This window comes from Sinocyclocheilus anshuiensis, unplaced genomic scaffold, assembly GCF_001515605.1.
Source record: "Sinocyclocheilus anshuiensis isolate Anshui unplaced genomic scaffold, SAMN03320099.WGS_v1.1 scaffold173, whole genome shotgun sequence".
Taxonomy (NCBI): domain Eukaryota; kingdom Metazoa; phylum Chordata; class Actinopteri; order Cypriniformes; family Cyprinidae; genus Sinocyclocheilus; species Sinocyclocheilus anshuiensis.
In genome coordinates, this window is record NW_015536480.1 from 784,561 (window position 1) to 811,378 (window position 26,818).

A 26,818-nucleotide genomic window follows, 5' to 3' on the forward strand; every position below is an offset into this window, starting at 1 on the left:
TCGAAATTGCACCAGACCCAAGTCTTATCTAAGGTTGCAAGAAGAAGCACCTTCAGAAAATGTGAAAATCTAATCTTCCTTTAACCATATCCAATTTTTAATTAACACAGACCGATCTGTTACATTAGTGAGCATTGTGATCATAGGCATCAGATGTGGATGACTTTCACTAGGGATAAGTGTGTCATGTTTGATGAACTCTGTGCTCCTGTGTGCTCCGCTTCACTGTCCTGACGAACAGTAGACTGAAGTTAAGGAAGGTTAATGGAATCAAATTAGTCCACCTGACACCTCACTCGTGTGATGAAGCCCGAAGTGCTACAGAAGTCACCTTCTTTTGTCTGCAGACTTCATACATGAATACATAACATCTGATAAATCATACAACGGTACAGCTTACACACTCAGATTTCACTTGTGCTCATTTTCGGCTGAGGACGGGTGATTATATGATATGATATGATATGATATGATATGATTATATTATATTATATTATATTATATTATTACAGTGGACACTTCATAGTCTGAGCAATTTTACTTGAGAATTTTCATGAAATGATTATATTATATTATATTATATTATATTATTACAGTGGACACTTCATAGTCTGAGCAATTTTACTTGAGAATTTTCATTTTAGAGCTGATGTCCCAAAACTAAGTAATTTTATAGTTTGGAAATGCTGATCAGGTCTTGTCATTTGTTTAATTTTTTGTGTTGTTTTGTTTGTTCTCTCTTCAAGCACATAGACCATTACTCCAGAACTAAAGCTATCGCTGAACGCATGGTGCTGGCTGCCAATGGAAGATCAATAAAAGGTACGGAAATGGAAACTTGTTGGTCTCTGAAGTCGATCCTGTTATTGCGCACAATAGCAATAAGCGCAAGTGGTATCATGTACCCTGCTCATATCGTGTGTGTGTGTGTGTGTGTGTGTCCACTGCTGTTGAGGTACTGAGGTAACGGCTGCTATGGTAATGACCACAGCCTGCAACCCAAGCCAACCAGACCTGCTGACACTGTTTTAAATTTAGACCTAGGCTTAATAATAAAGCCAAGCACTGAGTAAATTTGTCGCTGGTGTGAAGCTCATTTTGTGTGTTTGGGTTCTGTGCTAATAATCACACACCTTCTTTCAGAACACATAGTGAGAAGCAACTTTTTATCAGGAACATTGCTATTTTAAGCAGTGTGAATTAAATAAACATTTTATTTTTTTTATCACTTTGATTCTGGTTTATTTGTTGAACACATCCAGATCAGTAGGATTACATTTCTTTGATATCATGAGTAAAACCAAAAACGTGCTACAGTATATATTAGCCAGTGCTGTAACACCATGTGCAGTGGTATTCTCCAAGTACCTTGAAGTATTGTATGAATTCTATAGCAGAAAATAGCAGAGGAAATATTACTGATCAGTTGTTGCTTTTTCATATCTTTTTTTCTCATGGAGTTCTCTCTTATGTTTTCATATTTAAATTCTGAAAAAAAAAAAAAAAAGGGCTCAAAAAAGTCAATTCAGATTCAATTTAATTTTATATTATATTTATCATTTTTTGCATATTTTTTGCCTTTATGTAGACAGAATTCTGTAGAAACAAAGTGATAGAGAGACAGGACCACAAGCCGTGATTCAAACTCGGGTCTTGTTTAGATTATATTTAGGCATCTATTTATTTATTTCTGAAAATGAAAAAATAATGTAGGTCACTGATGAATTTATGTAATATTGAGGTGTAATATTGTTTTAGGTGGTGGTCTTCTTCACTCATGTGTCCTGCGCCCCTCTGGTATCTATGGTCCTGAAGAGAGAAGACATTTACACAGGGTGATGGTGAGTCCTCTCATTCTCTCTCAATTATCCTTGTTCCATCTTTACCCTTTACTCTCTCTCTCTCTCTCTTTCTCTCTCTCTCTCTCTCTCTCTCTCTCTCTCTCTCTCTCTCTCTCTCTCTCTCTCTCTCTCTCTCTCTCTCTCTCTCTCTCTCTCTCTCTCTCTCTCTCTCTCTCTCTCTCTCTCTCTCTCTCTCTCTCTCTCTCTCTCTCTCTCTCTCTCTCTCTCTCTCTCTCTCTCTCTCTCTCTCTCTCTCTCTCTCTCTCTCTCTCTCTCTCTCTCTCTCTCTCACACACACACACACACACACACACAGGTCCCAGACAGTTGTACTCTGCAGCCTCAGCTGTGCCACTGTGCCCAGAGCTGTACAATATTAATGGAGTCTGTGAGAGGCTCCTGTTACAGACTGTGCTTTAAACTGTGCCTGTACATACAGACACATGATTGTCAGTGCTTCTGCTGTAACTCTACAGATAGGCACGACTGTCTGTGCTTTTCGCTGTAACTCTACAGACATACACGAATGTCTGGACTTCTGCTGTGACTCTACAGACATACACGATTGTCTGTGCTTCTGCTGTAACTCTACAGACATACACAAATGTCTGCTTCTGCTGTGACTCTACAGACATACACGACTGTCTGTGCTTCTGCTGTAACTCTACAGACATAAACCTTACTGTCTGTGCTTCTGCTGTAACTCTACAGGCATACACACGACTGTCTGTGCTTCTGCTGTAACTTTACAGACATACATACAACTGTCTGTGCTTCTGCTGTAACTCTACACACATACATGACTGTCTGTGCTTCTGCTCTAACTCTACAGACATGCATGACTGTCTGTGCTTCTGCTGTAACTCTACAGACATACACGAATGTCTACACTTCTGCTGTGACTCTACAGACATACACGACTATCTGTGCTCCTGCTGTGACTCTACAGACATACATGACTGCTTGTGCTTCTGCTGTGACTCTACAGACAAACATGATTACCTGTGCTTCTGCTGTGACTCTACAGACATACATACAACTGTCTGTGCTTCTGTTGTGACTCTACAGACATACATGACTGTCTGTGCTTCTGTTGTGACTCTACAGACATACATGCCTGTCTGTGCTTCTGTTGTGACTCTACAGACACACACAACTGTCTGTGCTTCTCTTATGACTCTACAGACATACACACGACTGTCTGTGCTTCTGTTGTGACTCTACAGACACACACGACTGTCTGTGCTTCTACTATGACTCTACAGACATACACACGACTGTATGTGCTTCTGCTGTGACTCTACAGACATAAACACAACTGTCTGTGCTTCTGTTGTAACTCTACAGACATACACAACTGTCTGTGCTTCTGTTGTGACTCTACAGACATATACGACTGTCTGTGCTTCTGCTGTGACTCTACAGACATACACACGACTGTCTGTGCTTCTGTTGTAACTCTACAGACATACACAACTGTCTGTGCTTCTGGTGTGACTCTACAGACATATACGACTGTCTGTGCTTCTGCTGTGACTCTACAGACATACACACGACTGTCTGTGCTTGGGCTGTCAGTGTACATACAGACACATGCATGTCTTTTCTACCTCATGTACCTTCACATTCTTGTGTCCCTCAGTTAGAGAGTGTTGTTATCTCTGTGAAGTCTTGAGTGCTGAATACAGAGACAAAGTTTTTTTTATTCCCTTCTCTTCTCTTTTTTAGGTGAATGTGGAGAGGAGGTTGTTCAGCTTTCATTTTGGGGACCCTAATGCCAAGATGAACTGGGTACATGTGGATAATCTGGTGATGGCTCATGTTTTAGCAGCAGAAGCACTCACTGCAGATAAAGCTTTTGTGGCGGTATTTGTGGAATAATAGAATTTATTTTCTTATTACAATCAGCAGTTTTGAACCCAGATCAGTTATAATATGTTGTGAATTTGTGAATTTTTTTTAGAGTGGACAGGTTTATTTTATCAATGACGGGGAGTCTGTCAATGTCTTTGAATGGTTGACACCTCTGGTGAGTAGCAATCAAACCAAGTTTTTATAATTAATGCATGTATATTACAATTATTTACTATTTTAAGGAACTGTACCTTTATTTATCTGCAGTTTCAAAGACTAGGTTATGGTCGGCCATTGATTCACCTTCCTGTTTCTCTGGTCTACTCAGCAGGTATGACTAAAGTGAAATTAAAATGTACAAATTTTATAAAAAAAAAAAAACGTTTTTGTTTGTTTTGAAAATACAGCTGTATCACACATTCTTGTTTTCTCCAGCAATTTTGATGGAGCGACTGCATGTGGCTCTGAGTCCTATAATGGAAATTCCATTACTTCTGACAAGAAACGAGGTAAATATGTTTCCTCCAGCCTTCACTGCATTATGTCTACAGTTTTCTCTAAACAGTTTTCTTTAATCACTTTTTCCTAATTAAGTTGTTTTGATGCCATCTTGAAAAGTGGTGTGACATTGCATTTTCCCTTCGCTATTTATAGGTAATTAAACTGTGTTAACAAACAGAGAGCTCAGAAAAAAGAAACGCATCTAGAGGAGCAATTTTATTTATTTATTTATTTTTATTTTTTTATGCAAGTAGATAGGGCTGGGTGATATATTGGATACTTGTGAGAGGGCTGGGTGATATATTGGATACTTGTGAGTGTCACAATAACTTTGATATTTATTATTTTACCATTTTATAGTGTCACATTAAACTGTTTAATGTTTGAGAATCTGACTTGAGATTAAAGTATGCTCCTGGACTACCTAAATTGAATTCAGCAATAAATAGAAATAAACGTCAAGTGGAGTAATGGAGGGATGCTGGAAAAATTGAGGTGTCGTTTATACATGCTTACTCATTCATTGCATTTGACATGATTAGATGAGCACGCTTCCCACAAACCTCTGTTTAGATTTTCTTTATTACATTTTCTGAAGACCATTATTCATTAGTCAAAGTTGGTTTCTCTAAAGCAGAGGTCTTCACCTCTGCTTCTGGAGACCCACTGTCCTGAAGAGTTTATCTTTAACCCTAGTCAAGCGCACCTGAACTGGTAGGCGCATATAAAGAAGCCTTGCAAAAATAATGGAAACATATTCATATCTATATTGAATACCAACAAATCAACATATGATTGTAAGAATTGTATAATTTAAGCTATATTGCTACTGCCAGATGTATGTGTGTGAGATACACTGAAGATGTTGGTGTCATGGTGACAACTATAGCCTGAGTAAGGCATCTTAGGTTACCATCACCATAGGTACTTCCTTAAACTCTCCTTAACTTGCACGGCAGCTCTAGTACTCCTGAACTTAATGTTACAGAGTTTACATTCTGTAATTAGACAGGTCTGATAAATCATATGGGCAAGCATCTGTGTCTGTGAAACACATTGTGTCTCCTCCAGCTGTTTAAATATTACAGTTGATTCTGAGAGGGTAGTTAAGGGTGACAAACAAGTTGGCATAAAGACAGAGCAAGAAAGAGTTAAGTTAGTGGAGCTGGGCGTGCACTGGCGCTGTGTCATGCATTAGTCATGAGAAACAGAAGCCACGAGCTGAAGGGGCGATTCTGGTCAGATGGCGGCAGGTTTGATGATTGCATTGTGAATAAAACATGAGACACCAGCTTCTTGCTGGATCTTTGAGTTTGAGACGGACAAGTGCCACTGAGGAAAGAAACCCACCCACACACTTAAATTAAACCAGGAAATGGGTATATCAAACACAATGGCAATCCCCATCCCAGTTTCTGATCCAAATCTTACTGTCTATTCAGTGGCCCCAAATCTAATAGGACACTTTTGGGCACTTAAAGGTATAGTTCACCCAAAAATGAAAATTACCCCATGATTTTTTTTTGATATTGCAAATACAATCTGAGTAAAGTGGTGAGTAAATCATGGGGTAATTTTCATTTTTGGGTGAACTATCCCTTTAAGTCAGTGGTTCTCAAACCTGTCCTGGAGGACCCCTAGCCTGCACATTTTGTATCGGTGTGTTACAAACAGGATATATCGCCCTCCGAAGGGCACTCCGGAGTGAAAACAGTCATGGCCGCCATATTGAAGGGTCGTTCCAAACCGAAATGCTCAAAACTGGCCACTTCAAAGGGCCCTTCGGAATGAAGGATTTCAAAGGGTACAACTGATGGACACTTCGAGCTCCCATGAGCCTTTGCGCAGATTCTTTGCATGATGACAGCGCCTCCGTGTGGGCACGTGATAATGACGCAGAAGGGCACTTCAAGAAACAGTTGTTTGGTCCCCTACAACCTTCAACTCTTCGAAGCTCTCACTCCGGAGGGTAAACCCTTTGAAGGGATTAGGGCAGGGGTGCCCAAACTCGGTCCTGGAGGGCCGGTGTCCTGCAGAGTTTAGCTCCAACTTGCCTCAACACACCTGCCTTCATGTTTCTAGTATGCCTAGTAAGAGCTTGATTAGCTGGTTCAGGTGTGTTTAATTGGGGTTGGAGCTAAACTCTTCAGGACACCGGCCCTCCAGGACCGAGTTTGGGCACCCCTGGATTAGGGCATAGGGATGTGCCCTTCTGAATGGAACGCAGGGTATGTCTCCCTTATCTTACGCACCTGATTCAACTCATTAGCTCATTAGTAGAGACTGCAAGACATGAATTGGGTATGTCTGGATAAGGGAGACATACAAAATGTGCAGGGCTAGGGGTCCTCCAGGACAGGTTTGAGAACCCCTGCTTTAAGTCACACTTAATAATTACAATAGATGAAGGGTTCACGAAGGCATAACCTCATTCCATATAGCATAAAATTTAGTACAAAAAACATAAAGTTAAATTAAATTGATAGTATTAATTATAAAAATAATAGAATAATAAACACAGATAAAAAAAACAACAATTATAAGCCAAACAATACAAATATAGAACCCTAACTAATAACGGTTAAGTAATAACTATTGTGTGAACAGTTTATTTCTGGATTAGCTTTTTAGAATAGTGAATTGAATTTTGGCATTGTTCTCGAATTGACTGAAGTGCATTCATTTCACTGGAGTGGAATCAGTTTCAGCCTTTGGAATCGACTCTCGATTCCGAACACCTCAAACCTGGAAAACTGATCAAGTTTTCAACCCAATTGCTAGGCCTGAACTAGCTAATACTGTAAATCAGCAGCCGAATAAAGAAGATGACTTGCAAAAAAGTATTTTATGTATTTTTAAAATACACAAATGCCAAACTTATGTACATGGTGTACTTCGAAACAAATTACATTTGAGTGTTTTGTATTTCAGCCATTGTTTGAAGAGACTGTTAGAAGTATAAACCGTGCTTTGTGGTGTTTTGTCCACTAGATGGCGACAGTCAGATTCATAACATGTTCTCATCATGGGATTATTTGGAGGTCGACGCCTAGTCAATCGATTTGGAGTATAGTTGGAAGGAAGCAAGGTTTTGTTGTCTTTTAATTGACCCAGCTAACCAATTTGTTTAAACAAATAGGTGGCATCACCTATTTAATATTCATGAGCTAAGCTGATAAGGTTTATATCGTGGCCCCTCACCCAGCTCACACTTTTTAGATGGCTCCAATGGCTCTGGTCTAGACAGCAGTGCGTGTTGGGTCAGGGGCATCTGCTCTGGCTCTCGGCCCAGTGGAGATTTTCCATGTAGATACCCAATCTGCAGGCTGGTAAGGGGAGAGAGACTGTGGGGGCATTTCATCGTGCCAGGAGAGCACGGGTACAGAGCAGCTTTATGTAAAAGTAATGCCAGGTAAAAGGAGGTGATTAAAGCCATTAGTAAATGTGAAGCCCTCAGAATCCGATCTGTGAGTACATCTCTCAGCGTAGAGTTCGGCTTAAGACAACCTGACGGTGACACTTTTTAAAGTGATAGTAGTTCAATAATAGACTTAGAAACTGAGTGAACTGAATGTAATGTTTCCACACACTTAACTGCATGTTATTTACAATTAAATGAAAACGTATTATAGTTTAAATTCATATTAAATGCAACTTGTTGAGCTTAAGAGTGATTTTTTTGACCCACCTATATAGGATTTATTTAGTACATCTTTATTTCATAACTACTTCTATTGTCCTTGAAATATGCTTAATATTTCAAGCTTATATAGTAAACTAAAATGCTTTAACGTAATTTCTTTTGAAATTGTATGGCATGTATTCAAATCTATTTAGGATTACACATTAGGGTTAGATGATGAAGATGCAGTTTAAGTAAAATATACTAACTTAAAATGTAATATCACATAAAACACTACAGTTAAAATTCTAATCAAGCACTCCACATGTGCTTTAGTATTTTAGTCAACACATCACAAATAAGTGTCTTTAAATCATGACAAAAGATTATTAAAACTTGTACATTAAAGTTAAAACCTTTATTTTGACTAAGTGCAGGTTTAAAGTGTATTAAGAAAGAACTTAAGTATGTTAAGAAAAACAGTTCACTCTCATTAAGTGCACTTAAAGCAGCCTTTTAATGAATTTAAACAACTTTTTAATTTATTTTGACATTAAGTGCAGGTTTAAAGTGTATTAAGAAAGAACTTAAGTATGTTAAGAAAAACAGTTCACTCTCATTAAGTGCACTTAAAGCAGCCTTTTAATGAATTTAAACAACTTTTTAATTTATTTTGACATTAAGTGCAGGTTTAAAGTGTATTAAGAAAGAACTTAAGTATGTTAAGAAAAACAGTTCACTCTCATTAAGTGCACTTAAAGCAGCCTTTTAATGAATTTAAACAACTTTTTAATTTATTTTGACATTAAGTGCAGGTTTAAAGTGTATTAAGAAAGAACTTAAGTATGTTAAGAAAAACAGTTCACTCTCATTAAGTGCACTTAAAGCAGCCTTTTAATGAATTTAAACAACTTTTTAATTTATTTTGACATTAAGTGCAGGTTTAAAGTGTATTAAGAAAGAACTTAAGTATGTTAAGAAAAACAGTTCACTCTCATTAAGTGCACTTAAAGCAGCCTTTTAATGAATTTAAACAACTTTTTAATTTATTTTGACATTAAGTGCAGGTTTAAAGTGTATTAAGAAAGAACTTAAGTATGTTAAGAAAAACAGTTCACTCTCATTAAGTGCACTTAAAGCAGCCTTTTAATGAATTTAAACAACTTTTTAATTTATTTTGACATTAAGTGCAGGTTTAAAGTGTATTAAGAAAGAACTTAAGTATGTTAAGAAAAACAGTTCACTCTCATTAAGTGCACTTAAAGCAGCCTTTTAATGAATTTAAACAACTTTTTAATTTATTTTGACATTAAGTGCAGGTTTAAAGTGTATTAAGAAAGAACTTAAGTATGTTAAGAAAAACAGTTCACTCTCATTAAGTGCACTTAAAGCAGCCTTTTAATGAATTTAAACAACTTTTTAATTTATTTTGACATTAAGTGCAGGTTTAAAGTGTATTAAGAAAGAACTTAAGTATGTTAAGAAAAACAGTTCACTCTCATTAAGTGCACTTAAAGCAGCCTTTTAATGAATTTAAACAACTTTTTAATTTATTTTGACATTAAGTGCAGGTTTAAAGTGTATTAAGAAAGAACTTAAGTATGTTAAGAAAAACAGTTCACTCTCATTAAGTGCACTTAAAGCAGCCTTTTAATGAATTTAAACAACTTTTTAATTTATTTTGACATTAAGTGCAGGTTTAAAGTGTATTAAGAAAGAACTTAAGTATGTTAAGAAAAACAGTTCACTCTCATTAAGTGCACTTAAAGCAGCCTTTTAATGAATTTAAACAACTTTTTAATTTATTTTGACATTAAGTGCAGGTTTAAAGTGTATTAAGAAAGAACTTAAGTATGTTAAGAAAAACAGTTCACTCTCATTAAGTGCACTTAAAGCAGCCTTTTAATGAATTTAAACAACTTTTTAATTTATTTTGACATTAAGTGCAGGTTTAAAGTGTATTAAGAAAGAACTTAAGTATGTTAAGAAAAACAGTTCACTCTCATTAAGTGCACTTAAAGCAGCCTTTTAATGAATTTAAACAACTTTTTAATTTATTTTGACATTAAGTGCAGGTTTAAAGTGTATTAAGAAAGAACTTAAGTATGTTAAGAAAAACAGTTCACTCTCATTAAGTGCACTTAAAGCAGCCTTTTAATGAATTTAAACAACTTTTTAATTTATTTTGACATTAAGTGCAGGTTTAAAGTGTATTAAGAAAGAACTTAAGTATGTTAAGAAAAACAGTTCACTCTCATTAAGTGCACTTAAAGCAGCCTTTTAATGAATTTAAACAACTTTTTAATTTATTTTGACATTAAGTGCAGGTTTAAAGTGTATTAAGAAAGAACTTAAGTATGTTAAGAAAAACAGTTCACTCTCATTAAGTGCACTTAAAGCAGCCTTTTAATGAATTTAAACAACTTTTTAATTTATTTTGACATTAAGTGCAGGTTTAAAGTGTATTAAGAAAGAACTTAAGTATGTTAAGAAAAACAGTTCACTCTCATTAAGTGCACTTAAAGCAGCCTTTTAATGAATTTAAACAACTTTTTAATTTATTTTGACATTAAGTGCAGGTTTAAAGTGTATTAAGAAAGAACTTAAGTATGTTAAGAAAAACAGTTCACTCTCATTAAGTGCACTTAAAGCAGCCTTTTAATGAATTTAAACAACTTTTTAATTTATTTTGACATTAAGTGCAGGTTTAAAGTGTATTAAGAAAGAACTTAAGTATGTTAAGAAAAACAGTTCACTCTCATTAAGTGCACTTAAAGCAGCCTTTTAATGAATTTAAACAACTTTTTAATTTATTTTGACATTAAGTGCAGGTTTAAAGTGTATTAAGAAAGAACTTAAGTATGTTAAGAAAAACAGTTCACTCTCATTAAGTGCACTTAAAGCAGCCTTTTAATGAATTTAAACAACTTTTTAATTTATTTTGACATTAAGTGCAGGTTTTAAAATATGCTTCTACGATTTCAGCAGTTAAGCGCACTTCTTTTTCAAGAGAAAGCAGCACAGTTGTGCTTTGAAAGCTTGTGTGTTTGATGTGTACAGCAGGTTAACGGACCGTACTATCATCTCATCTCTGTCTTAGCTGAACTCTTAGCATGTTCATGGCCATCTGACCTCTGCATCTCTCTCAGGTGAGAAACATTGCTGTCAGTCACACCTTTAAAATCGAGAAGGCGCAGCGAGAACTGGGCTTCAGTCCTAAGAAGTACAGTCTGACCGACTCGGTGGATCAGTACCTGCGGAGCCGTGCGCCACGTTCAGCTGCGTCATTTCCGAACACACAGTACCTCTTCCTGCTGCTCCTGATGGGATTCATCGCCCTCATGATCTGCTCTGCAGGACGGGAATAATAAGCCTTAATATTTCAGTCTCACTTGAAGAGAAATCTAATGGATCACTTGTAGGGTTTGAACTAGGGCTGGGCGATATAGTGAATTCCTCCTATCCTTTGCTATCCTTTTTATGTTGCCATTAAGTTTTATAAAGACTGTCATTAAACTCATTTTGACTTACAAGTTTGAGAGCGTTAAAAGGGATAGTAAAACTCCTCTTCCAAACACAAATTATTATATTTTTAATGAAACCTGAGTGATTTCTGTCCCTCCATTGAAAGTCCAGGTAACCAAAACTTAGAAGATCCAAAAAGGTCATAAAGGCATCATGAAAAATCCATACTAAATCCAAGTATTATGAGGAAATGCAGTCAGTTTTTTTTTAATGATTATCAGATTTAACGTTTTAACTTTTATTTGCATATAAACACACATACGTAGAGCGCATCACATATAGTAAACATGGAAGTTTAAATGTGTGTGATGAACATTTAGTTCAGCATGAGTATTTATACTTAAAATGTAAAATTATATGTATAAAAGTATTTATACACTGTAAAAAAAATTCTGTAAAATTGACGGTAAAAAAACGGCAGCTGTGGTTGCCGGAATTTTACCGTAAAAAATACGGTAGCAACATTTTAGGTTTTACGGCTTTAACTTAATTTTACTTAATTTACTTCATTTAACTGAAATAATGTTAATATACCAACCTATTGAAGTACTGAAATCTGTTTAGTACCTTTGTAATACACTGATAACCACCAAATACAGGTGGTGATGAGAAAGTTACATGATGAACCAAAGCCCATCACAAGCAGCTTTTAAATAATAACATATATAGAAGGTGCACAGTTTCATTCACACAAACACCATCATGGTAACACACATGAAACTGAAATAATGCAATAAACATTCATTTAACAACATTAGGTGTAACACACAACCCTAATATACAAAACTGATAAGAAAACAAATTAAGAAGAAACATAGTTATTTCAACAAAAGAGCATCATCCACAATTATTGCTATTATAATTACTGTGTATTGTTCTATATTCATGATATATTTAAAAATGGTAAAAACATGCATTGATTATTTGAAACACAATTTTAACTGTTTTGTTAAACATTTGTAATCTAATGGGCTACAGTGGCTGTTTCGTTCAGATGATTATTTTTAGATTTGCTGGAAAAAATGTTTCTTTATTAATGATTTATTTACTTGCTATATCACTCACCCCTATTTTGAACCCACAGTGTTTTACTACCAGATCAGATCTTTAACCACAATGCCGCACCACCTCAGAAATCAAGAATTTCAAGAATCAAGAACAAAAATCACTTTGGTGTTGTACATTATATATTTTCTATATAGTCCTGAGAGAACTGAGGCGTGTGATGTAGGGTTGGGGTAAATGTAAGAAATATAACCTGCAGAGCTGCTTGGGAACTGTATTGTATCACTATATTGTCACTGCTATGTGTTAAAATTATGTTTGTTAGTACTTATGCCAGAATTCATTTATTTATAGCTTGAAATAGGCAAGAAAAAGCAGTGTGATCTTGGCAGACAGAAAATTGCTATGTAAATTAAATATGTTGTTTGTGATGCTGGAAAAGTTAGTGTTGGTGAATTCTCCAGTTATGTCTTTAATTTATTTCGATTGTTTGCCCATGGTCTTCCACAAAATTAAGTGCATTTATAGTTGCGCTTCCTAAATGCGTGCATTGCAAAACGAAACACTTGTTGATTCAGCACACACTGTTTTTTTTTCATTCATATTCTTTTCATTAACACTATTTGGTTATACTATACTATACTATATTTTGTTCCGATGAATCAGGATAAAGGCCTTTTGTCTCTACCTCAGCAAAGAAACTCAAACAAGATGAGTTTGAAAGAAAGTGTATTAATACTGAGACAGAAAGAACCAATGCTGTATAGGCAGACACTCAGAGAGAGGCTATACACATTACAGTCACCTATGATTTTTCTTTCTTTCATTTCATTAAACTGTTTAAAGAGTATTGTTTCTAGTATCAGTTGATGAACCCCATATGAACTGTGCTGGTGTGTGTTGGGGGAATGAGTGAGATCGAGTGTGTGTGTGCTCACATCCGTTGAAGTATTACATTTGTGTCATATGTGTTCATATTTCAAAACACAAGCAACGTCAACTCAGATAACAGACATAATAGACTAGTGTGTTTGAAAAAAGAAATGATAAATGTTCAAAGTGAGACATTTTTGATTTGCCCTGGTGTCTGTAAAGGTTTGGAACTAGCCTATATTTAACAGCATTTACACATTTGACGCATTAAAGCAGTAAATGTATGCCATGCATGGCATACATGAACGCCAATGAAATTATGTTTTATATTCAGAAGCTGTACTTGTAAAGGCAAATGTCTACGGATATAATCTTTGATTTTGCTTTATACTTTTATCGGCTGTTGTATTTAAGACTTAGCATATGTTGTTTTTCCATAAGTTGTATCTGTTAGGTTTGTGATATCATGTAAGTTACAACTGTGACATGAGAAAATAGTTCATCAGTTATAAATTAACAAGTGGAATAAAAATGTGCTCCTCTTGCTACTAAAGCATTGCGTTTTCTTGAACGGTTTACTAAAACTTTACCTCAGCAACGTTGCCAAAAAAAACAAGAGGACGCCACGAATCAGAAAACAACATGACTATCCGCGTTTTGTACAAGTCATATAATATTAAAACAAATAGAGAAATGCGGAATACACGACTTAATTTCACGATGATTTTGTCTTATTTGAAGCTTTAACACGCAAAATAAACCGTATTGTCCATTAACTAATGTGTAGCCCCTGAACCTGCTTTGAGGTAATTTCTTCTGAATCTCAATGATAAAATATTTCTACAAAAAAATGAGCTGTTATGTTGGATATTTCATCGTTAAATAAAACCAGAACAAGCGTAATTGGTTCATTCATACAGTTTTATTTTCTGGACAACCCAAGTAAGATGTTAGTCATGCCGTTACATATACAGATCACTGATCTTCAGAAAGGCGCAGTGTATTTCTGAGAAGAACCAGTTATACCCAGCTTGTGCATTCCTAAGCACGTCAAATTTTATAATCTGCAGCTGATTAACAGTAATAAATAATGTAGAAAACTATTCAAAGTCTTTTACCTAAAACACTGAACTCAAGATTTATGTATGGCTGAAACAACCATCAACTCCGGACGGAAGAGGTAACAGATTCAATTGTGTACATTCTCAACAAATACAAACACGATTTTTATGTGGCTATCACAAATTGATTGTTTTACCTGCAAGATATAACTAATTGATACGAAAATTCTACACAGAGAGCTATAGTTGCTCTGCATTTAAGATTTGGTCAATTTACCTCTTTGTATACGTTTCAAGGAACTATGGAAGGCCGTTTCCGCCACTGAATAAAAAATAAAACAAGGTAACTGCGAATTTTTATCTCGATTCTGACTTTTTTTTTCCTCAGAATTGTCAGTTCATATCTTGCAATTCTTACTTTACAACACGCAATCGAGATATAAAGTCGCAATTCTGAGTTTTTTTCTCACAATTGCGAGTTTATATCACACAATTCTGACTTTATAATTCGCAACTGCGTTTTATAAAGTCAGAATTGCATATGAACTCGCAATTCTGAGGAAAAAAGTCAGAACTGTGATATAAAAAGTCGCAATTACCTTGTTTTATTTTTTATTTAGTGGCGGACACGGCCTTCCATAAGGAACACACCTGAAGATAAACTAACTTCTTTTTTTTTTTTCAAACAAACTCTTTTTTTTTTTTATCTTGAGCACAAGAGCTATATTTTTGCTGCACACTAACATCTGATCATGCACACTGTAGCCTTCTAACACAACGCTGACCAAGAAGAAGCATAAGCTATCATTTTAGATGGCATTTGAAAAGGGCAGGAATTTATGCCTAAAATAAAAAGCTAACTTTCCTAGCGCAGGAACGGCTGCAATACAGTAGCACCATTTTTACTGAAATAAAGCAATAAGATCAGAAATGCAAAACACCACAATATATGTTGCTCCCTCAAGACAATATTCAAATATTTTTCTTTGTCAGGACCAATCCATCTATGAACATTTCCCTGTGATCTCCGCCTGCTATTTAAGACATCAGTCATATCAAAAACACTTTCCTTCTTTCTTTTTCTCTATACATGTCACTTTCCTAGTCATCTACGCAATACGTCGATTTAAAAAGTCAAAGCCTACTTAAACTGTCCAACTCAAGGCATTTAACAGCTTCAAAATGTTACAAAATGAACCTGAACATGCTTGATCCTGATTAGGTATTAAGTAGCGCATGGTTTATGAAATACAAGTTATCAAAGACATAAACCCACAATAATTAGCTATTGTTTGACCAACTGTTAAACCACTTTGACCGGAGAACTACTTACAACAACTTACATAAAATGCTCTACTTTGTGTTGGTGTAACATTTAAGTAACTCAGTCAAATCATCTGTTCAATAGACTTCTATCCTCAAACGTATAGCACCCTCAATTTAGTACATTTTCAACATTTCAGTGTCTTCATATCAACACATCGGTAACAATCTGTTGTTGACATAATCCCACAGGCAAGAGAGAGAGAAAAAAAATTGGAAAACAGTGAATGAATACCAAACAAGAAAATAAATAAAATCTCTGGACAACAACAATGAATGGAAAAAAAAAAAAAAAAAAAAAACGATAATAAAATAAATAAAATGGAACTAAAACAAAAATAGGCCTGTAGTCCAAAGTGCATAGTTTTACAGTGGTGTTTACGTGAACGTCAAAACAAAGTGCTGGGAACTTAAGCGAATGTGGCTGCCAAACGTTTAACTACGATTTGCTCTAAACAAACTATTCACACAAAGTTACACAAGAATTTCAAGCATATTGCATATTTGCACGAGCTAATTGTAACTATTTTGCTAGCACATCAATCCATTGAGGTAACCAGACAATTTATAAAAGCAGCAAACAGTATTGCCTCAAATAGCATTGTTAGTAATGTCATTGAAATCACATGCAGTCTTTTCTTTTAAATAGTAATAAAAAAAGAATTTTAATATTGCTTCTGAAATTTCTAGACACTCGAAGAATATGGCTACATATTGTCGTACTGAATTCCTTAATCATGTTTGTTCGGGTTTTTTTTACGTTTTTAAGGTTTATCAGATGAATCCCACAAAAACATGTCTGAGAAAGAACAGATTTTAATTACTGGAATACGTTTTTGCGCCAAATTTAGCTGAAATTAGCTCGACAAATACTACTTCGATGTATAAATATATTACAATTACATTTTTCGTGCATTACGGTAATGAGAATCAGAATTACAGAATGTGCTTAATTATCATAAAAATAACGTCAAAAAGCAAAACAAATGGTCCTAAAAACGGGCTTAATTTACTATATTTATTTTGATTTTGGGGTGAAACTTCTCGTTCTTGGTTTTGTGAGATTCACCCTATCAGACGTATGATTTACATCAAGTAGTTAATTCGCTAACTGTGTTAGGCGTTAGTAATAATAATTTAGTCTACCTTCTGCACATTGGACGGTTAAGTCTTGACCTTCCGCACAGATGTGGTTCTACGAAATCAAGATGTGCTTTCAAACCCGAAGCACAGATGCACTCGGGTGTCACATATGGCTGTATCGCAGAGATCCACACATCCCATGTGCCTCAATCATTGGAATAAGACTTAGAAAAGTACAAAAACACCGTTCAGGTCTACTGCATTTGCAGTTTTGGATGTGGACGGTTTGGTGTTGTGTATAGGCACAGGTTTTATAGTGCAATCGACACAAACGAAGACCACGGCGCTATTAAAACTCTCAACACATCCATCAAGTTCATTCAGAAGCGCTGAAGATCACTACACTGAAGATGTATAATACTGCCAACTCACTGACTCTGCCCGGCCCTGTTCTCACTCAGGTCCTCTTTGGTTTTCTGAATGCAGGTGAAGATTTCTTTAAACAGGGCCTTGTATTCTGGCTGATGGAGCTCGTCTGCGAGGCAGATGGTGTCTGTTGTTGTGGTTGCCTGGTTTTTGCGGCGCTGCACAGGAGCGGTGGGCGTCTGGACGGCTTTGTGGCTGAGGCTGTCTGCCCCCTGCTGGCAGCGGCGGAGCAGCTCTTCGTATTTCACCTGTAGCGCGCTATATTGCGCGTCCACCTCGTTGAGAAGCGAGATCCCGCGCTGCTTCACCGCTTGAGCTCGGCGGATGCACGTGCGCTCGTGTCCGCGCCGGATATCTTCAGCTCGAGCCCCGCGGACGTAACTCTCGCTGCTGCAGCGCCGCCTCCCCTGAGGAAGCTCCGCCTCCAGCTCCTCTTCCTCCTCGTGCCCCGCCCCCACGGCGAAGAAAACGCTGTCGGGCAGCAGCGCGTCTGTCAGTCTAGCGCCGGATGACTCGGAGTGCCACAGCTGCCGGAGCTCCTCCACCTCGGCCTCCAGCTCGGCCTGTCGACGGCGCGCTCCCTCCAGCAGACACAGACGCTCCTCCAGAGCACTGTTTTCTTGCACCGTCAGCTCTGTCTCGTGCTCGGCCTCCACCCGCCGGGCTCGCTCGGACACCAGCTGCACCTTGAGGTTGTGGAGGGTGTGCTGCAGGGTGGAGTTCTCCTCCTCCACATGCCTGTCATCCAATGCAGGCCAGGACTTCTCCTCCTGCAGGCTCTCTGAGCTCAAGTACCTACAAGACGATAGGAGCATGATTCCGAGCAACCATTTCTGCAGGAGTTGTTTATTTTGACAGAATATATGGAGAACAAACTGGTACTGGACGGCTCTATAATAAACATCTACAAGTGCAGGATGGTCAGTGCAATCCTAATAAATAAATTTGCCACCCAGAAAGCATTCTATATGGAAAATTAAGATACTATGTTAGTAACAACAATGCCACGTTCACACAACAGCAGAATACGGTTGTCAATCCCAAAAACTGACAGTGTGAACGTAGCCAATATGTGATCAATAGATTTGTAATAAGGGGGAAATAGTATTAAAATGGATAAATCCTAACCCAGTGGTTCTTAATATAGTTTTAATATAGTAATGATTGTAAATCATTTTCATTTCATTAGAAATGAGTGTCTGAAGTTTATTTTAATGAGATGTTTAAGCAAAACAATTTAGGGCTGATTTTTTTCTTCTTAACCCATGTAAGTGTAATGCAGCTTTGCAAAAAGTCTGTTACTAAAGAAAGTGGGCATGTAATGATAGAGTTTACATTCTTTATGAGTCTTATAAGCATTAACGGGCCATTTAATTCCAAGGATAATTCCAAGGATCAGACAGAGTTATGAAAATCTAAATTACTCTGGGGGAAAAAAACAAAAACAAAAAAAACATAACATTATAAAATAAGACTAACATTACACTACGATTAGACTAACATTATAAAATGAAAAAATATACAATTTTATTATTTTATTATATTAACATTAATTATTTTATTCTAAATATTTTAATTATTAATATATTTTAATAACTTAATAATTGTATTACTTTATTAGTATTTTATTATTATAAATATATTCTGTACTATTTATTAGTTATATAGTAGTATTTATTTCATATTAAATGCGACAAGTGAATTCAGGAAACACGATATTAATGTAAATAATGTATAAGTGAATATTTAGTAAATGAATAATTATTTTATTAATATAAATATATTCTGTACTCTGTAGTTATTTAATCATTTTAAATGCTACAAGTGAATGTAGGCAACACAATGTTTATGTATATTATGTATAAGTGAATATTTTTATTTAATAATTATTGTATTATTAAAAATATTCTGTACTCTGTGGCTATTTATTTAATCGTTTTAAATGCTACAAGTGGATCTAGGCAGCACAATATTAATGTTTATTATGTAAAATGGATATTCATTTTGAGAAAGTGTCTTATAAAAATGATGAGTGTTTTTAAAAATGTACTTTAATTGAACATATAGTAGTAATTACGAAAGTAGTAATTTAAATGCGAAAACATAGGAAAACCGAGCACACAAATAAATATAAATATATAATAAACATCTGTAATAGTTGGCTAATAACAGATATGGTACCAATATATCATGCAATTATGATATGACCCTCTTTGAATTAGTTTTTCTGAGATGCATCCACAGAAAACCTCTTGCTAATTGCATCACAGGACCTGTTGCACACGGTTTACTTCTAGCTCCATATTAGCCTCTGCAGCACTGATGGATTAGATCAGGGATTACTGGATTAAGGGCCAGGTCAGATTATGCCCAGTCGGCACGTACTAACACTGGAGTACACAGATCAGAGAGGTCAATCATGAGCTGGACGTCACAGAGAGTCCACTTCAATTAGTGCTGCATGAGGCCACAAGCCCTTAGCATAATTACAGGCTCTACCTAAATTAAAGTCTCCATAAAACGGCTTGCCAAACACAAATTTCCTTCTGAAATTGATGTATTGCCAACTAAAACAGAACGTATAAGTAAAAGCAAGATCTTCAGCACAAAGTGGAACTCTCCAATGACAAGCGGAGACATGAGTGCATGGGTGTTTGCGTGATGCTGATGTGAATGATAGGGATTTGTTGGCGTCATTCGGCTCCAGACTCACTTGTCTTGTTGCAGATCATAGATTTCTTTCAGACAGGACATGCTTTGGGCAGCAAGGCTGCGGCGCGCAGCTGCCAGATCTCTCTTGGACTGAGACACCTTCAGCTCGTCCACCTGCTTCTGAAGACCCTCCATATGAGTCTGCAGCCCATCTATGGTCTCGGTTAGACTGCAGATAAAGAACAATGAATCGATGCATGTTCAGACTTCAGTGCTGTTGCAGAGAGATCTGGACTTGTCCTCACCTCTGGATCCGGTGCTGGGCCGTGCGGTTCTCCAGCACCAGCCTCTGGTTGCTTTTCTCCAGGTCTCGGGCTGCTAGGTCCAGCTGCTCATAAACTTTGGCATGCTGGTCGTTCATCTGCCTCAGGAGATCCACCTGCTTGGTCAGGTACTGCGAGAGGCAATACAGACACAAGTCTTCAGATATTTGTGAACCAGACTGATCAATCTGGATAGTCCTCCCTAGAGCTGGACAATATGTTACACATTTATTTTCCCTAATAACCTTTGTAAGCAAAAAATGTGGTAAGTTAGGACTGGCAAGTTTGATTAATTTCTGTGAATCGGTTCACACTGTCCATTTCAAAGAATCGATTCTGAACCGATTCAACGATTTGTTTGCATAATCACTAAAAATTATTTTTTATTTTTTTGGTCTATGGAAACTCGTAGTTTCTGTAAATTAAATAAAATCGATTAAAATAAATAAAATAGAAATAATTACATTTCAGGACTCCATCCAATTTGGATATTTGATTAATTTACATAACTTTGGTTCTTCAAAGGTAATAGTTTTCAAAATAAGCAACATCTTGATTTTTAGTTGTTTTAGCTTATTTTGACGATATTAATCATTTTAAGTCATATTGAGGACGCACAACTGCGTTATTCTAACATTTTCTCCAATTAAGGTCAAAAGCCTGAATAATATCAACATTTACAGCCGTTTTTAGATATTTCCCAGCTTGACATGCACAGAATGGTCGACCAAATGTGTTTGTTGCTGGTAGTAGTACAGAAAGACACACTACAATTTTACATTTAGGCCCCTATTTTGGACATTTGTTATCACCCTCGAAAGTAACCACTATTTTTAACGTAAGAACAGGCGCAGCAATTTTTACATTGAATGCGCAAGGCTTCCTGTGTATTTTGTCTATTTTAGTTGTACAAAACGTACGCTGCTTGATATTGCAAACTAGTATTTCTTATTATATTATTTTAATGTGTTACCAATCATAAACACACTGGTGTTTACTGCACTTTGTTCTTCTTCTAGTTATTTACCTATAAGTCTCACACATTCACAGAGCTTACTTCCACATCGCAAAAAAAATGGTGGATACCACGGACTTCGTCATTTAAAGCCAGCCAATGCTAAAGATTCTCTAAAGCAAACCACAGGCCAGTTTTCACAAGACATTTCACAAGCTAATGCAACTGTGGCTTTGTAAACATTTCCCTGCACTTTTGTCAATGTTTCATTACAAGAGACGGAAGAGTTACTTCATGTTGCAATTACAAACTTCCCACTACATTGTTACTGACAAGTCAATGTTTGACTAAAGATTATATCGTCAAGTATATTTGAAACATCCAAACCAGTTAGAAAACCAGGATCAAGTCTTGAAGCTTACTGAGTACTGCAAGGTGTAAATTACATACTGCCTATGGTATACTGAAGTATGTATGCATTATGCATTAATTGACCTTTAAATCAATAACACCGTTTGAGATGACTTCATCACATGCATGTGAACATGGCATCTAGTTATCATCTTGAAAATAAATGGATTTTTTTTTTTTTTTTAGATTCAATTTATGTTTAAATCTTTTGGTTGTCTGATCAAATAATCAAAATGGAGATCACGTTTGTAATTCATGACTAAAAAAAAACACTAGGAGGTGAAGCAAAGCTGATTGCACGGTGGGATATTCTATGCAGTGTGCTTTGTTGTACACATGCAAATTTTGGCAAATGTGATGTGATGAGGTATTCTGCGCTTACAGAACAGTGTTGGGGGTAACGCATTACAAGTAACGCGAGTTACGTAATCAGATTACCTTTTTTCAAGTAACTAGTAAAGTAATGCATTACTTTTTAATTTACAAGAAGATATCCGAGTTACTTTTTCAAATAAGTAACGCCAGTTACTTTTTTTTTCCCCCATTTATTGATTGAAAGCTCTCCTGTCCCCATGTTGCGAGAAATCGGGAGTAAGATGTTACTTTAGTTCTAGAATAAATGTGAACATGCATTAATTCATCTCACAAAAAAAAAAATCTGATTTAGTTAAAAGCAACTCAGAATATGACTCAAAGCTGCAATAATTAAATATGTTAAATAATACAAATATCTTTTATATTTATATCATATCCATTATATATGATATTTGGATAATATCCAAATATCCTTTATAACGTATTACTTTCAATAAAAAGTAACTAAGTAATGTAATTAGTTACTTTTTTTTAGGAAGTAACGCAATATTGTAATGGATTACTTTTAAAAGTAACTTTCCCCAACACTGTTACAGAACATATGCCATATGTTCACAGTATATATGTATACATGGCAAAAATAATGAGAATAGTACACCATTCCAAACATTATCCTTAGAAAGTGAATTACGTAAGAGCGAATACCCATGCCAGGCCATTAGCCAAACAGAACACCTCAAACACTGTTAATGTCTTATCTCACGATTGGTGTCACGCCAGACAGTTACAGTTTCAGAAATAGCAGTTGTCCCTCTGCACGATGTCCTAACTGTGACGAGGAAAGAGGATCAAACAGGAAATCTCCCGCTGTTTCCGCGAAGGGAACGAGTAGTGGAGTTCATACAAGTACAGCGACAGTGAAACTAAACTCATTTCTGCCTTTTTATTGGATAGTTAGCAGATAATGTGACCATGGATGGTTTTAAAATCAAGATTTAACATCACAATTTATAAGAAAATGAATTGTCTTAAGGTAACTGCAGGGCAATCCCAGTTTTTTTCCCAGAATTTCCGAGAAACCAGATGTGTTGGATTTTGGGAGCTGTGGGAGAAGGGTCACCTCAATCTCCTGCAGCTGCTCGTGATTGGTGGAGTACATCTGCTGAAGGCCCTGCTCCAGCTCATGGTTCCTGTCCAACAGAGTCTTGCCCAGCTCAGCGGCCAAATGGAGATCTGTCCCACACACACACACGGAGAAGACAGAACGGTAAACATCGAGTAGACTTAGTGGGCGTTATCCTGCCAAACCCAGCGGCAGACGCCCAGTCCACATGAAAAACAATAGCATCATTCAAATGGACAATAATAGTGCTTAAACTAGTAAGTTGCTGTAGCTTGACTGGTATTGCATGATGCTAGCAATGCAGTCATGGGTTTGATACGCACATGCAGTGCTAAAATGCGTCCTTTGAATATAAAGACATATTAAAGATGCTATGAATAAAAGCATATGCCAAGTGCAAATGCAAAAAAAGAATCTAGTTATCGTCAGTGTTCTACGTAATAGTAAAACAAGTATATTGGACATTAAATAGCAGAAAATAAAGTCATTAGCTAACATCATGTAGTAGCACACAAATTTCACAGCTTTCCGTGTATTTGCATTTTTTTTTTTATGTTTGAACATTTAAAACCAATGGTTTACTCGTCACAAGTTTCATGTTATAAACAAATGATCAAATAATATTCAATACACTGTGACATGAATACACAAACCAAACATGTTTCAGTTGGTTTTTTTTTTAATTGCAGAAAAAAGGAACATACAAATAACAACAATACAACTTATAAACAGATAAGAACCAAAAAAAAACAAGCATAGCTCACGTTCAATTTTAACAAATAAAGATATTGCAAAATACCTCGGGGGGGGGTTTTGAAGTATCATAGTATTTTTTTTTTAACATGTCACGGACTTTTTATTGAAGAAATATAAAAGTCAAAATCAGAAATTTAACACAGGGCATGTATTAAGATATTTTTGTTTTTGTGTGTGAAATTTTTGTATGTTTCAAATGTGTCATCACCCTCTGATGACGTCAGAGTGCGCATTAAAGCGGGCGTGACCTTCAGTTAGACAGCTTACACTGCTGTACTCTCATTTCACTCGGGGTTTAAACACTATCGCTTCCCCTAAATATTTCCCCTGACCTCTGATGAAGTCACGTCGTATTGACGCACTTCTTAGCCATTGTAGACCGAGTGTTCAAACGAAACGTATTTTTAGTGAAAAGTACAATCATTTCGCAATGCATACATTATTGTCGAGTCTTACCATGCTCCAAATCCTTCCTGCTGTACCACAGCTCCTCTTCATTGTGATCAAACTCCTCTTCTACTATCACGTCCGTCAGCATCTCAACTCCGGGGAAAGCTTTAGGCCCGTTCTTCCCGTTTATTTTAGGACATCAGCGCCCTTTGTCTGATGGATGAACGCCGGTGAGCGGCAATCCCTAGCGGTGTGAACCGGCGTCTATCTTCAGCAACGTGGCAGACTCCGCTTTAGAGAGCCGACTGGATAACAACAAGAACGCATCTCTGCGCTGGCCAATAGGAGGGCGAGGGCGGGACTTTGGTGGCGTCTTGTCCAATGACGGCTTACTAGTGGATGATTTGCGTACACGCCACGCCTACTTTTGAATACCAGGAAGTGGTACACTGCACTGTTTTTAAGTAGAATGAGCTCAGTTGTGGTTAAACGCAAAACTTCAGTGTTTTACTCAAAGCTTTTATTTTCTGGCAACATTGTCTGAGAGGATCCGGGGAGGGTTAACTAATTCGCCGCGATTGTATGAGTTTTATTATAGTGTTAAGTTTCATATATTGAATGTTGCTTGTCCGGTTTGTGGACAAACTTTAACTTCCAGCAAGTCAAACATCCGTCTTAGCATCATGAGACACTTTGCTAATCCAGCTGCTTTGGCTTACTCCATGACAACGCTTGGTGCTGGCATGATGAACAGCATTTTTAGTTTCTACTATGTAAAGCTATTCTTAAATAAGTACAAAATATCAGAGACGGCCTTCCACCAGTCGCAGGTGAGTTTTTATAGGTTTTAACTTATTAATCTGAACTACCATAGGGAGTTAATGTTTTTGACTTACGTTGATGTTTTTATTACCACATATATTTCATAAAGCATTAAAAATGACACAAACAAGACTCTTTAAACAGCGATACAAAGCCGTGGGAGAGGCCTGCACTTTTTAGCCAATCAGAAACGATCTCTGCCTGTCAGTCATTTTGCGCGTGCGGATTTTTGACAAGTTTGGCTGGAATGTCTTCAGCGGTGAAGAGAGGAGAGGAGGAGGAGGAGGAGGAGGAGGAGGAGGAGTAGTAGTAGTAGTAGTAGTAGTAGTAGGCTATAGTAGTAGTGATGATGAGATGGTCTATTTCAGTATTGAAGATTTTATAAAATGGCTGAAACTGTTTCACAGTTGATAAGAGAAAAACCTCCATTCATATATTCATATGAATGCACCTAGGTTTTGACCATATCACAGCAAAACAATATCACACAGTGTTATTCTGAATATCAGCATTGTTGTGTGGCCAGCGTGCCATAACCTAGGCTAGTTTTGAGAACATCAACACATACTGTCATATCGCCAGCTGCATAAGCTATAACAGCCTTGCCAGTCAATAAATCATTGTTTCTGTTTTCAAATATTTGAGAAAATTGTGTTATGTTAAAAAAAAAAAAAATGTTTGTTTGAATTCAGCTTATAGGCATATGCCTTAATTATGCATATAAAATTGGTCGTCCATCAGCAATATTTTCTGTGAACATTATGAACGTACTATTTTGGATAAATAAAGAGTCAAGTTACTATATTAAAAGCAAACCAGCTTAAACCCAGTTAACCAGCTAGATTAAACGGGTTTAGCTGGTCTTCCAGTCTGGCCAAGATAATGTTCATTTGGTCTTCCAGCCACCTTACAAACGCCCTAAACCTCTCTAAAACCATCAGAGCAGGCCACCTTAACCAGCCAGGCCAAAAGACCATCTGAAGACCCCTATATACGAAATAAAAGAAGGAACAGGTTCTTCGGGCTAACAAACAGGCTAAAACAGACGCATTTTTGAATTTGTTTCTGTGGTTTAAAACAGCTCTTCAACACTAACTTTCAGTTTTTAAAGGGATAGTTTACCCAAAATAGAAAATTTTGCTACTAACCCTCATTTGTTTCAACCCTGTATGATTTGTTTTCTTCTGTGGAACACACACACACACACACACACACACACACACATAGATATTCTGAGAAATGTCTTTTGATAACTGTTTATTTTGAGTCCACTTTAGACATTCTACCAACTATAAGTAACTTTGCAATTACATGTTAACTCCCTGCTGAAAAAAACAATAGAACCATCACAGACAATTCTAATGGTTTCCATTAGAATTTCCATTTGTAATACAAATCATCAACTTTTAAACATTAAAACCATTAAAGAATGGTTTTCTGTAGTGTGTTTTGGGACATATTCCATTAGGATTTATTGGTTTAACAAGCCACCTATAGAAGGTGACCAATTACCAATAGAGACCAACAGGGTCCATTAAAGTTTCCAGTGAAACCAATACAAGTCCCAGTATAACCAGTAAAACCATTACAAATTTTGTGATGGTGTCAATTGTTTTTTTTTCAGCAGGTAGCAGTCATTAAAGTAGTAGTAGACTGTCTGCTAAAATATCTCCTAACACTTTATATTGATGGTCATCTAGCAAACATTATGACTATAAGAAACTTTACAAGTTCATGTCAATTTGTTCTACTAGCCCAGGGGTAGGCAAGTTCGGTCCTAGAGAGCCACAGTCCTGCAGAGTTCAGCTCCATCCCTGAAAACAAAACTCACCTGCCTATAGCCTTAGTAATCCTGAAGACATTGATTAGCTTGTTCAGGTGCGTTTGATTAGGGTTGGAGCTGAACTCTGCAGGACTGCGGCTCTCTAGGACTGAACTTGTCTACCCCTGCCTTAAG

The 26,818-nt window shown here is 36.6% G+C and overlaps 3 protein-coding genes across 4 annotated transcripts in view; 2 read left to right on the plus strand and 1 right to left on the minus strand.

The window, feature by feature from the left end:
* sdr42e2 (short chain dehydrogenase/reductase family 42E, member 2) overlaps positions 1 to 11,336 on the plus strand; it is a 21,577-nt gene extending 10,241 nt beyond the window's left edge. For both annotated transcript variants that reach the window (XM_016468756.1, XM_016468673.1), the window contains exons 6-12: positions 747 to 822; positions 1,759 to 1,841; positions 3,570 to 3,707; positions 3,805 to 3,870; positions 3,963 to 4,026; positions 4,131 to 4,204; positions 10,968 to 11,336. In XM_016468756.1, coding sequence (XP_016324242.1) covers positions 747 to 822; positions 1,759 to 1,841; positions 3,570 to 3,707; positions 3,805 to 3,870; positions 3,963 to 4,026; positions 4,131 to 4,204; positions 10,968 to 11,186 — 720 coding nt within the window. In that variant the 3' untranslated portion in view covers positions 11,187 to 11,336. The remainder of the gene's footprint in view (positions 1 to 746; positions 823 to 1,758; positions 1,842 to 3,569; positions 3,708 to 3,804; positions 3,871 to 3,962; positions 4,027 to 4,130; positions 4,205 to 10,967) is intronic.
* Positions 11,337 to 16,606: 5,270 nt separating this feature from the next.
* On the minus strand, positions 16,607 to 24,338 carry cdr2a (cerebellar degeneration-related protein 2a). The gene is made up of 5 exons (XM_016468872.1): positions 24,106 to 24,338; positions 22,891 to 23,003; positions 20,072 to 20,220; positions 19,828 to 19,995; positions 16,607 to 17,909 (listed from the first exon to the last, which is right to left on the minus strand). Exons 1-5 carry the CDS (start codon positions 24,185 to 24,187, stop codon positions 17,117 to 17,119), a joined length of 1,305 nt encoding a protein of 434 aa, XP_016324358.1. The 5' UTR covers positions 24,188 to 24,338; the 3' UTR covers positions 16,607 to 17,116.
* A 106-nt stretch (positions 24,339 to 24,444) lies between these two features.
* mfsd13al (major facilitator superfamily domain containing 13a-like) overlaps positions 24,445 to 26,818 on the plus strand; it is a 5,887-nt gene continuing 3,513 nt past the window's right edge. Inside the window, exon 1 of the mRNA XM_016469500.1 lies at positions 24,445 to 24,869. Within this exon, the coding sequence (XP_016324986.1) occupies positions 24,723 to 24,869 (147 nt within the window). The 5' untranslated portion in view covers positions 24,445 to 24,722. The remainder of the gene's footprint in view (positions 24,870 to 26,818) is intronic.

Coding starts and splice junctions, on each gene's coding strand:
- cdr2a (XM_016468872.1), bottom strand. CDS start 24,187: ATGCTGACGGACGTGATAGTAGAAGAGGAGTTTGATCACAATGAAGAG. Junction 23,004..24,105: donor CAGGAAGGATTTGGAGCATG/GTAAGACTCGAC, acceptor TGTGTGGGACAG/ATCTCCATTTGGCCGCTGAG. Junction 17,910..19,827: donor TATGATCTGCAACAAGACAA/GTGAGTCTGGAG, acceptor ATCGTCTTGTAG/GTACTTGAGCTCAGAGAGCC.